This window comes from Numida meleagris, chromosome 1, assembly GCF_002078875.1.
Source record: "Numida meleagris isolate 19003 breed g44 Domestic line chromosome 1, NumMel1.0, whole genome shotgun sequence".
Taxonomy (NCBI): domain Eukaryota; kingdom Metazoa; phylum Chordata; class Aves; order Galliformes; family Numididae; genus Numida; species Numida meleagris.
Genome location: NC_034409.1, coordinates 107,496,262 through 107,508,569, shown reverse-complemented (window position 1 = coordinate 107,508,569; position 12,308 = coordinate 107,496,262). Strand labels below are relative to the sequence as shown.

At 42.6% G+C, this 12,308-nt stretch overlaps 1 protein-coding gene across 10 annotated transcripts in view; it reads right to left on the bottom strand.

Moving 5' to 3' along the window:
- SLC37A1 (solute carrier family 37 member 1) overlaps positions 1–11,473 on the bottom strand; it is a 39,473-nt gene extending 28,000 nt beyond the window's left edge. For 2 of the 10 annotated variants that reach the window (XM_021406404.1, XM_021406474.1), the window contains exons 1-7: positions 11,335–11,473; positions 9,916–10,044; positions 6,978–7,215; positions 5,356–5,437; positions 4,388–4,514; positions 1,727–1,805; positions 819–954 (exon numbers count right to left, since the gene is read on the bottom strand). In XM_021406404.1, the coding sequence (XP_021262079.1) occupies positions 819–954; positions 1,727–1,805; positions 4,388–4,514; positions 5,356–5,437; positions 6,978–7,033 (480 nt within the window). In that variant the 5' untranslated portion in view covers positions 7,034–7,215; positions 9,916–10,044; positions 11,335–11,473. The other 8 variants (XM_021406436.1, XM_021406413.1, XM_021406449.1 and 5 more) reach the window with 8 other exon arrangements.

The window sequence follows — 12,308 nt, the reverse complement described above, 5'->3', positions numbered from 1 at the left end:
TACAGGACTCACTGTCCACATCATGCAGCACAGCATTGGTAAGCACGCAGCCTAAGCCTAAGGGAGCTGGCTCCAGTCTTGGAAACCACACAGGCTAACAGCCTTGGGGCACTGACACAGTTGAACAGGGGACTTGGCGAAATGGTTATGAAAGCTTTCAGTGCTCAAGTATGTATTGCTGCAAGTCACGTTACACATACCATGCAAACATGCCAGCTGTAAAAGCACAACCGAGATAATACAAAGAAAGCAACAGCACAAGGTGCAAACCTGTCCCAAATGACCCAGAAGTGTTAATCATTTCCTGGTCACGATCTAAATTCCATTTTGGGTCAATGGTAAATATTCTTGTGATGCCTGATTAGATCTACAAGCACTCTGAAAAATCCCACACAACAAATTTTATTAAAGAGGCTGCCAGTTTCTCAGCCACACCAACGTGGGAGACTCCATCATTAGCCACATAAATGTAATTCTCCTGCACAGAAAGCCAGGATGAATCATTCAGGTCTTGGCAGAATGACAGAAGTAAATACATTTGTTTTAAAACTCATCCACATCAAAGCTTGCAAAGATTTGATCAACAGATTTGACACAGACTGAAATACTAATTTGTTTTCAAAGATTTCTTTCTTTTTTTTTTTTTAAACCTGGGGCTATCCACTCTATCATTTCTGTATTTTACTGTTGATGACAGATATCAGCCTACATATCCTCCCCTCTAACCACTAATCATGGCTTGCAACTTGAAAGAAACAACAACACAAATCTAAAAAGCACCATGGAAACTCAGACTATCGAAAGAAAATCATGCCTACCTGGGCCATTATGTAAAACCACAGATTATGTATATTACAGAAATAACCCAATCCAAACATTGCAGTGAAGAGCCCGCTAGCAAGCATTCCAACTGTCAGATAGTACCGGATGGGGAGCCGTTCTCCTATTATTCCACTTGAAACGTGGAAGGAAAGAAAAAGAAAAGCCATAATTAAAAATGGATCATAAGGCTTTCAGGAGTAAATAATATTTTGTGTCACTTAATTCTTGTTGAGGGGAAACTTTACTGGTAAAGTAAAGCACTTGACAGAATAAAATGGCAAACATTTCATGTTCATTAACTGCCAACATCTGCACAACAATCTTTCAGGGATATATTCACCTGAAGCTCACTGGAAGTGACTTACAGAATAATTTTCCAAATGGCCCATAGTGTGGGAACATCTCCAGCCATTTAAGATGAGACTTATCTCTCTTACTAATGACTTTAGTTATGAGGGTTCCACTTCTGATGAAGAAAAAGAGGCATCTCCAAATGGCAGCTCATATCCAATGGATGGGTTTGATAGCGTCTGCTACTGTCCTTTCACTACAGGACACATCACCTCAGTCTACAGATGCATATTGGACATGGATAAAATTTAGGGATGTGCATCCCAACCCCAGTGCATCCCAAAGAAATATAGGTTAGACTGAAAGTTGAAAAGCAGTCATTCACAAGGCAGTTGGGAGAGTAAAAAAATCTTTCTGCACATCAACATGTATGATACCACAGGGAACTAAGGAAGATGCATCTTTTTCTACAGCAACTAGCACAGAGATGGGAGAATGACATCCAAGTTCTCAGTCTCTTCATCAGAAACTTTACCGTAGAATAGGATGATATATTGGGAATAGTATGGCCTCCTATATTAAGCGATTAGGTTTCCAAGAGAGTGAGGTTTACCTTAAATACATTCCAACTGCATATGCACAAAGAAATGAGTAATCCAGTGCTCCCAGTAACTGCTTGTAGTTATTCTTATCTAAGAATATATTTTCAAAATAAATCATCAGTTTATATGTACCAACAATTTTTCCAACTGTTTTTTACATATTATAAGAAAAATGACATGCATTGGACGTTTAATTTTAAATGAGCACTGTTAAATGGGACTTAAGCATGCATTATGCAAAACACATTTAACAATAACAACAAAAAAAAACCCTCTACAATTTATACTCTCGCTTGTAGCATACTAGGAAAATATTTCTAGGTTCACTTTTAATTCTGCTTTGCTCAAAACATCACTTAAGGAATTTATTTGCAGTTATTTGCAAGGTATCCTACTCTTATAGCTCCTTAAACAAACAAACAAACAAGAGCCCAACCAAAGGAAAAAAAGCAACCAAACAACTAAATCAAAAAGGGTCTTCTTTAAAGTGCAGTGGAAAGATAAGTTTCATATGTGTGGTGCTAAAAGCAAAAACAGCTTAAAAAATCCATCATCATACAGGCTGTTTAAGGAATCGTCTTAATACGTTTTTTGAACGTATAATAAAATAAAATAGTTTTTTGAATGGGAAAGTCTTCTGCACTTCATTCTCTAACTTCTCATAAGGCACAGTGACAGAAGTCTGGTTTAAAAAAAGAAAAATGAGGTTCAGCTCTGTACAAGTAATGACCATAATCACAACAAAATGGAACTTGTGAGATGGAGGGATGCAGCAGGAAGAACTCCATCCAGATGGGAAAAAAAAAGTCTAGTCTCAAGAGACCTGAGCTCATACTGAGAAAGATAACTGTATGCATTTGCAAGGAGCCACAATTCAAAGAATCATTGAATCGTCTGAATTGGAAGGAACCTTTAATGCTCACCTAATCCAGCTCCCCTGCAGTGAACAGGGACACCTACACTAGATCAGGTTTCTCAAAGCCCCATCCAGCCTGACTTTGAAAGTCTCCAGGGATGGGGCATGCACCACATCTCCAAGCAACTTGTTCCAGTGTTTCACTACCCTTAGCCTAAAAACCTTTTTCCTTGTATCAGTCTAAATTTCCCCTCTTTTAGCTTGAAACCATTTCCCCTTGTCCTATCACAATAGATCCTGCTAAAAAGTCTGTCTCTTTCCTTCTCATAGCCCCCTTTTTGATACTGACAGGCCACCCGGAGCCTCCTCTTAGAATAATACAATCATAGAATTAGCAAGGTTGGAAAAAACCTACAAGATCATCCAGTCCAACCATCCACCTACCACCAATATAATCCCACTAAACCACGTCTCCCAACACATCTAAACATTTCTTGAACACCTCCAGAGACGGTGACTCAACCACCTCCCTGCGCAGCCCATTCCAGTGCCTGACCACTCTTTCAAAAAAATAGTATTTCTGAATGTCCAGCCTGAATCTCCCCAGCTCTCTCAGCCTGTCCTCATAGGGGAGGTGTTCCATCCCTTGGTTCATTTTTGGGGCCCACCTCCACACATGCTCCAGCAGGTCCGTATGTCTCCCACTGACTCTGAGAATAAAGTCACTGTTATTAAAACACCCTTTTTTTCAGCGGCACTCCAGCTTGCCAGCTATGCCATCTCGAAAACAGAGCTGAAAGAACAACTTCAGAGCACCATCTCAAAGAGACAGCTTTGCAACAACACATGTCTTCATGGAAGAACGTAGGACATTAGAGCTCAGAAGTTTTCGATATTAATAAAGTCAACTAGTATTTCAGACAAGTAAGCTCAGTCTCCCCTTGGTTAAGGACAAGAAAGCACAATCAAGCTTTACTGCACCCCACAACATTTGGAAACGTAAGACTACATCATTTCAGTAGGCTGATTACCTTGCAGCAGGCAGTTAGTACATGGAATTCTGTCCACGAGCTAAGATCTCTTATTCTGTTTATAAGAGCGGATTTTTTTAAATTGCTAATTAAAGAGTAATTAGAATAGCTTACTCATGGCTAGAGAGACTGGAGTTGACTATTCTACTCCACTGATGCTCTTGGCAGTGATTAAAGAGACAAGAAATGATTTAAAATCTCCATTAAATTCCAGTACAATTACATTTGAAGTGTCTTTCTAAGTAGGCAAATATTCTTTTTGAGTAAAAAGACAGGTTGATAAGCTAGCCAGTAGGTTCTCAATTCTATTCTTCAATTAAGTCCCAAGATTTCTCCATTAGAATGATGAAAAAAAATATTCTTTCTCCTAATAAAGACACTGAAAAGTTCCAGTTTGGATAAACACCAAGTAATTTAATTTCAGTGTCTGCTAGACCTTGAACTTGAGCAGCACAAAATTATAACAATTTATTTTATTCTGTCCCTTACACATTTTAAAGACGTATCTAAACTTCAGTCCCATATCCTGGCTAAAAACGGTTCTACTGAAACCACCTTATAGCTCTAACAGGTAAAATAACATCAACTGTTTAAGTGACTTTAAGGAAGCAAGACACTGTAAGCTAAATCTTAACTTTCTTTGGAGAAACCAATGAGAACACTGAAAAAAACATCCATTTACAACGCCTGAATCTCTTCATATATAAAGAATAGCAAGAGGCAGAAAAAAATGATTACTAATATAAGCATTTATTATGGAAAAAAAGGGGAAAAAAATGTCTTACCGAATGGCTCCCATCCACACTGAGATGCATTAGACAGCTTTTTGACAGACTGAACCCGGGCAGCATATTCTCTGAGGGAGCTGAGTTCAACTTCATGTGAAGCAGCACAATGCTTATGCAGTTCTCCCTGATACAGAAAGGAGATTTGAAAATGGAAAATTCACTTCCAACAGAACCCTTGTTATGCTCCATACAACAACAAATTTAATAATTCTACGTGAACCTGTGTCAAACACAATGAAATCAGTAAAATTTTAAGGCATTATTAATTGCTGTTTCTGAGTGAAGCCACAATTACACCAAAGAGTAATCACGTGGCTAGTAATTATATGACATAGAGAACTGGTGTTTCTAACTGCAGAATTTCAAAATTCTTCACTAATATTGAACTACCATACCCACTGTTACTCACCAGTTATATACAAGAGCACTGGCAGATTTGATTTGTCCTTGACAAGTTACAGGTGCATGAGATTAGAGTGAAAAAAACATAGGTATAGAGAACATCTTGTCACTGGCTTCACTGGCAACAGAAGTGAAAAACAAGGAGTCCCAAGGGTACAGACAACTATGATGCTCAACAGCACTTGGAACAGTCATGTACACATCAGTAGAATTTTAGCACATTTTAGTTACCAATTACAAGAAGATTTTCTCAAATATAAGAGAGTAAACATGTTACCTGTTACATATCTACACACTGGATTTATTCACATGAACAGTCTTAAGTGCAGGCACAACTGTTCCAAGTCTTAAGCCCAAAGAATAGAAGTATGCACAACATTCTAGGAGTGGTCTCACTAAAGCTTATTACGTAAATGTACCTGTGTGCCAGTTTCATCAGGTTTTCATCTCTAAAACCATTCCAAGTTAAACATTGCCCTTTACAATAGAATACACTGAAAAAGAAGAGTACTTCCTTGTTTGATAACAGTAGAAGGATGTTTAAACAACACAGCCTTGCTTACCTTGACTATACTGATAGGTTTCCTTGATAAATGGAAGCTGGCATATAAAAAGAAGGTGAGAGTAAAAATGAAGGCTCTATACCTGTAATACAAAAATACATAAATATGACTTACTTTTAATGCTGTTACATAAAACATTACACATTGGTAATCTTGGAATAGGTGAAGACAAGTTTTTTCACATTCTATAACAGCCAAAAGAACTACCCTAGCAGTAGTACTTCTTTAGAGCACCTGCTCTGATCTGGTTTTGGAAGGGAGCTTTGTGATACACAGGTAGAGACAGGACAACAAAGGAATCTGCAGAGCTGATTTGCATGCTTACAACCTTCCTTCAGGGGCTATGAAAAGACAGCTGAACGTTAAACATATAGTCAGATCTCACATTTCACGGTTTCAGCAAGCTTTCTGTTAAGACATAAATGATGGGTGAGTTGTCATTTTAACTATTGTGAATTATTGCCTTTTTCTTTCCTTATACTGCTTTTAGGATTTTTGCTTTATTTTCACCTTCCACTGCAACAACAGCAATTGGCCATTTCTAGAGACTGCAGTGTGGACAGATACTGCTTGCATGTGGTGTCAGTTGGAGCATATGAACATAATTCTCCAGCTTTGGGATTGGAAGGACTTTTCCCTCATACTTCACTGGCACCCTGGGGTCCTTCTCTGCAGTTCCTATGAATTATAAGGTCACTGCCACTGCAAGCATTAGGCAAACACAGCAATCTAATCAATTCTATTCCCTACCTACAGCACTTTTGTTTCAGCTCTTTAAGAAGCTGAGTGTTTTGTGGGTTTCTACTTTTAACAATGCAGAGAGATCAGAGTATACCTACTGGCTTTTTCTAGCCTTGATCCTAATGTAAAAATCTGCAAATAGAACTGCATATGCACTTAAAAAGATCTGATATCACAAAGCTCAATACGGTCCCTAATTTTAATTAATCTTCAATCAACTCCTGTCTTACAAACTTCTATATAGCAAGGGTCTTGTTTTATAGTTCTGACATACTCAAAGACATTAATAAAAAAAAGAGTTTTACTGTGAGTTGAGTTATTCACCCCTATTACTGAAGGCATTGTCATAATGACACTGTCCCTGCTGCTATACTGTGATAAATTGTTTAAATAGGAAGTGCTTGGTCTTCCACTTGTTATTTTTTTTTGTTATTCACACACAATTAATTCAGTCTTATCTCTTAGAAAGCACAAGAACCAATGCCATCCACTTATCAGGATTGTTTGTTTTTTAAAATATTACAGTACTAAGAACTAAAACCATAATTCTAAAGGTCTATATCACACATCAATTTATGGGGAAGAAAACACACTTCTGGTTAAAACGCATAATCTTAGTTCAGAAGGGTGCTCAAGAGTTCAAAAATAAAAACGTGAAATTTATCCTTTCAAATATACATCTTGTACAGGAAGGGTCACAACAGTTTACCCTCTAGCATACTTGACTAATACTTTTAAAATGAGAGCAACATTTGTTATACAGCCTATAACATTTTCTGCTGCATATACCAACCAATAAGAAGGCAAAAATAGAGCAAGGGGACAAAATAATCTATCCCAGACACAAACTCACATTGTCAGCACCATACTTCAAGACTTACCACTGATCTCGTGAAAATGAAGTGATGAAGCGAATCCCAGGAGGAAGCTGAGCCATCTACAGCTGGTATCAAATTTTAGGTGACACAGCTACGTGCTTGGGAAAACCTTAGCTGCTGTTCAGAATGCGTATCAAAGACCTTCCACAAGCCCTGCAATTGTACGCTGCAAACTTGGAAGACTTCCCTTGAGATTTTTTTTCCCTTGTACCTTCAGCCGCTACGTGGCAAATTCTTCTCTCTGTTTTTGTTAATTGGCAATTTTTGAATAAGAAAACCTGGTAAGTAAATATTCTCATCAAGGTATTGTAATATTTTCTAATCATAATATTTCAGCCGTGATGATCTTGAATAGACAGAAGTCATCACCATAACTAACCTTCTAGACATCAAAAATGTAACAGAGAACTTTAAGTCAATATAAATTGCAATCTTTCCTAAATTTTATCATGCATAACCTACTTCGAGAAGTCAGCTTAGTGTAAAGCAGAGGGAGCAGAAGGAAAAGATGCGCTTAGAACACAATCCAAAGCCTGCTGACATCAAAACACTGCTTTTGTCCCAGAAAGAGTACAAATAGGCAATCACCCACCTTAGAAAGATCTATTTTAACATATCATAAACATTCATGAGATTGGAATTTGCTCAAAAACGCCTGCACTGTTTTCAGCCTGGAATAGAGAATCCTCCAACTTGAGATCGCCTGCAGGTGAACAATGTTGCCAGGAACACTTGACCAGCACTCCCTGTTCCAGCCTGATTCCCCTGTCCCAGTATCAGTGCCACACAAAGCACCAAGCTGTCAGAGAAGTTGGAAAAACAAACAAACAAAAAAATGTCTCCATGTGAGCTCCCTACAGCAGCTCACTCAGCAGTCAGCCAGCACAAAGGAGAAGTCAGGCTTGTGCACATATGCGCATTACATTCCCTGACATGCAGGGAAATAGGGAAACTGCGGCAGCATTCATTCAGGTCGGTTTAAAACGTTGTAGAATTCCTCCTGCTTCTTCTGGTTCTAGCTGAAGCCCCTCAAAAGAGACAAAAATGCACTGATCCTTTATTACAGGTACTGTAACAGGAACTAGCTGCAGTTATTTTGCAGCAAGTTTGAGCCAGCTGTTGAGTAAGATGACAAAAGGCTCTGTGGGCAAAAGGTGTGTCTGCAACCCATGCAGGCAAGCTGAGCCTCCCTGTGTGCTAACAGCAGGGCCACCCCAGCAGGGTGACAAATGATGTGCCAGGACTATGACCAGGATCTGCAATGCTACCCCCGCCCTGTCAGCAACCAAACTTGTAAAGCCAACACTAAGCACATCCTCCTGAGCCTGAAAGTTGGTAGGATATAGGAACAGCTCTCCTGGCAAACAACGGGAAGTGAGCTAGTGCAAAATCTCCTCTGAAGAAAGCACATCTGCCAAAATCAAAGGACAGGCTTAACCTAGGAATTTTAGAGACTGCCATCCAGTAGGCTGAGGTATGAGCCTCTCTCCTCTCATCTTTATCCTTCACCTTATTACAGAAATCAAAGCTGATGGTCTTCAGCCAGCTGAATGACAACAACAAACTCAGTTCCCTTGTGTTAAAGCTGACCAGATCAAGGGTCTGGTTCATTACGTTAACGCATATTTTTGTCATGCCTTTTGTTTTTCACAGTGTCATATAATCACAGAATCGTTCAAGTTGAAAAGAACCTTTAAAGGTCATCTAGTCCAAATTCTCTGCAATGAACAGGGACACATACACTAGATCAGGTTGCTCAGAGCCCTGTCCAGTCTGACCTTGAATGTTTCCAGGGACGGGCATCCACCACCTCTCTGGGCAGGGTTAGGTTTTCAGGACTATGAGGCACATCGTGTCCTTGTTATCTCCCTTCCCTGAAAGTGAATGGACTTGCTAATCTTGTTTGGTGAGTTCCACCTCCTCCCCCATGCCCTCCATCAGATTGCGCAATCAATCAGCAAATCCTATAATCATTCCCAACTCTCCTGCCAGAAGCCTCCTAGCCTGCCTTCCTCCCAGCTCCCACTCCCAGTCATAGGTTTCTGCCTCCTTGTGTACTGGTCTTTGGAGCCACACGTAGACAGTTCTAATGGCTGATCTATCAGAAAATTGGCCCTGAAAACCAGACAATCCAACAGAAAATACTAACTCCCTCTGTGGCCATCAAACTGCTAAGTAGGATAAATCTGAAAAAGCAGGAGCATAAGGACAGGGACTGAAAGTGGCACTGCCCCTCACAGCAACAGCTAGCTGTTATGGCAGCTGAATTCCAGACCAACACATGATCATCAGTAATCTCATGCTTGGTTGAAATGAGCTACAGATAGCTTCTGTGAGAGAAGAGAGGCAAGAGGAAAAAGAAGTGGGCAAAGGAGCCCAGAGCAGGAATGAACTTTTCTTCCAGCAGTAGCTGATCTGTTTCAGCATCCTGACTCCATCTCTCCTTTCTCTCAGTTAAATAACACTTTTGGTATTCGAGTTAAGTAACCTCACTATAAGTGAGGCGGCAGAAATATTTACTGGGGAAAAAAGTAGGCAGTTTCCAAAGAACAAAGATCTGAAGTCTTAAGCCTATTCAAATGATTCCCTTAAAATATAGCGGGATAAGGCAACAGCTACCACAGAAAAGTAACTGTTTAACAGGTTACTCTTAACAGTTTCAGCGTAAGCAGCTGCAAAAAGCCTTCAAGCATCTTACAAAAGTATTCAGCATTATGTGTTCACAGAAGGCTGCACATCCTTGCACCTGCTGCACAGAACACACTCACACCTCTTCGTAGGTGCTTCCTGGGAAGACAATAACAAACCAACAAAGAGAAACAGCCAAAACCACAAGCTCCTTACTCCTTGTTGTAAATGCAGAGCCCTGTAGCCTAACAAGGAGGATGGGACATTTGAACCACACCCTGAGCCTATTTGGGAAGGGCTGATTTCATCTTACCTACTGCAGGAGGGGACCCAGACTGCGGCCTCGGAAAGTCTCAGTATGTTTCATGCCTCAGGTTCTCACTGCCTTGTCAACACCTTATCTCTGTATATCCAAAGTTCCTCTGGCTTCCAGGTCATGCCTCTATTAGCAAATAAAACTTCTCAGACAAAAGCCAAGAAACTTGTGGCAATAAAAGTTGTGAATAGGTTATAAAAATCACACCCTCCTGTAGGTGAAATTAGTTTCTAAAAACAAGCTATTATTCAGAAGGGGCATTAATAGACCACAACAAATAACTGGCAGTTTACCAACACATTTGTTATATTTCCATTTCACTAATGAAACATAAAGATGAACTTCAATCACGTGAACTGATCTTTTGTACTTTCATTTTCAGCATCATTTTTACCTAATGGAGAGCAAATACTCGCACTTCCTCTTGTCTGTACTACAATGTGTGAAGCAATGTTGTGGTACTGTATTTTGAATCTGTATTTAAACATCAAAATTTTATGCTGTTTCTTCAGGCTTCCCCTGCACCATCTGAAATACAGCTCTCTCCCTGTGTCAGGAAAATGTGGTCATTCGTGACTGGCCTTTCTTGCTGGAAATACTGCAAACCATAGCTTAGCTGGGCTGAAGGATGAGTGCGGAGCTCTGCCTGGTGCCTGCCTCTCTATGCACTGCTGTACTTGGAGGCATGCACTGCCTACTGCTTCTCCATACACAAAATACAAGTCCTCAGGGCGTGGGCTCAAGAGGCCTTCAGACACACACATAGCTGAGGCATACTGTAATACCCAGCAGCAAAGCCTCACCCAGAAATGGTCAGATCCACTGGCTTTGGAACTCACAGGATAACCTATACGGCCATATCTGTTTAGAACTACAGAATATCCCAGGCTGGAAGGAACCCACAAGGATCGTCGAGTTCAGATCCTGGCTCCACACAGCACCACCCAAAATCAAACCCTATGTCTGAGAGTGGTGTCCAGACACTCCTTGAACTCGGGCACTTGGGCTGTGCCCACTGCCCTGGGCAGCCTGTTCCATGCCCACCACCCTCCAGTGCAGCCTCTTCCCCTAACCCCCAGCTGCCCCTCCCCTGATGCAGCTCCATGCCGGTTAACATTAATACAGCAAGTGGGAAACAGCTAACTGATTAAACAGCACAGGCCAAAGGTTCCTGCAAACACACAGCTAGTCCATACCTGGGGCCCATAACACCGCGTTACAAACCGCACCGGGGCCGAGGGAGCACAGGCCGGCCCAGCCCCTGAACGCCGAGCCGCGGGCCGAGGTCGAAGCGACCCAGGGCTGAACGCTGCGCTCCCACCGGGTTCCCGGGTGCACCGCGCCGGAGCTGCTCCCTCCCGGCCCTCCTCCGGGCCCGCGGCAGGTGCACGGCCGCCTCCCGCCCGCCGCGCCTACCCGCTGCCGCCACTCTCCCAGCCGGTGCCGGAGGCTTCCTGCTTCCTGCCTGGCCTGAGCCGCGCCGAGCGGAGCCGGGCGAGGCCGCGGATCGCCGCCCGTCCGCGGGAGCTGCGCGGCGGGACCGGCCCGCCCGAGCCCCTCCCCGCCGCGCCGTTAGGAGTTGCGCCATGGACCGGGCTGCGGCGGCGGCGCGGAGGCCCCGGCCCGCCTCTAACGGCCGGCGGAGGGAAGCAGCCACCTCCAGCACGCTCCTCAAGGTCCCCAGACTTGCCGGGAGACGCAGGTAGAGGAGCCGCTGCTGCGCGTCTTCTGGAAAATAATGGGAAAACCGTGTAATAATAATAATAATAACCCTTTAAGCATTTGCCCCATCCCTGGAGGCGCTCAAGGCCAGGTTGGATGGGGCCCTGGGCAGCCTGAGCTGGTGGGGGGCAGCCCACGGGTGGGCTTTGAGTCCCTTCCAGCCCAACCGTTCTGTGGTTCTGTGCCTTCTGGTTTCATGATCCTGGCACCAGCAACCTCATGGCACTCACCAAAATGCCCTGGTTTCTTTCATGCCTCCCCTCTCCCTTTGCACTGCCTGTGCCAGCAGTGCCAACAGAATCAGATCCCCGCTATGACTTTACCTCAGCTCCATGTTTTGAATGCTTCGATACTGAGCTGTGCTATGCAGTCACAACAAACCCTTCTCCCTTAAAATAGAGCCAGGGTCTCAGGCAGGGTGACCATTGTGTTGCACAGCCTACTGATTCCCAGCTTGTCACCAGCAGATGGGGGCTGCTGCTCGGGCTCACCTTTTTCTCGTTGCCTTCCACCTTCACAATCCCCACTGTGATGCTGCATGAAGTAGACAAAGAAACACTTCAAGCCTTTTTATTCTGTGTAGGCTTGTCGTGGAAATGCCATTGCCTGAGGTGGAAAAGCGCACACCAACATCAGGTGTAGATGGTGTAACTACAGTGGGACTCTAC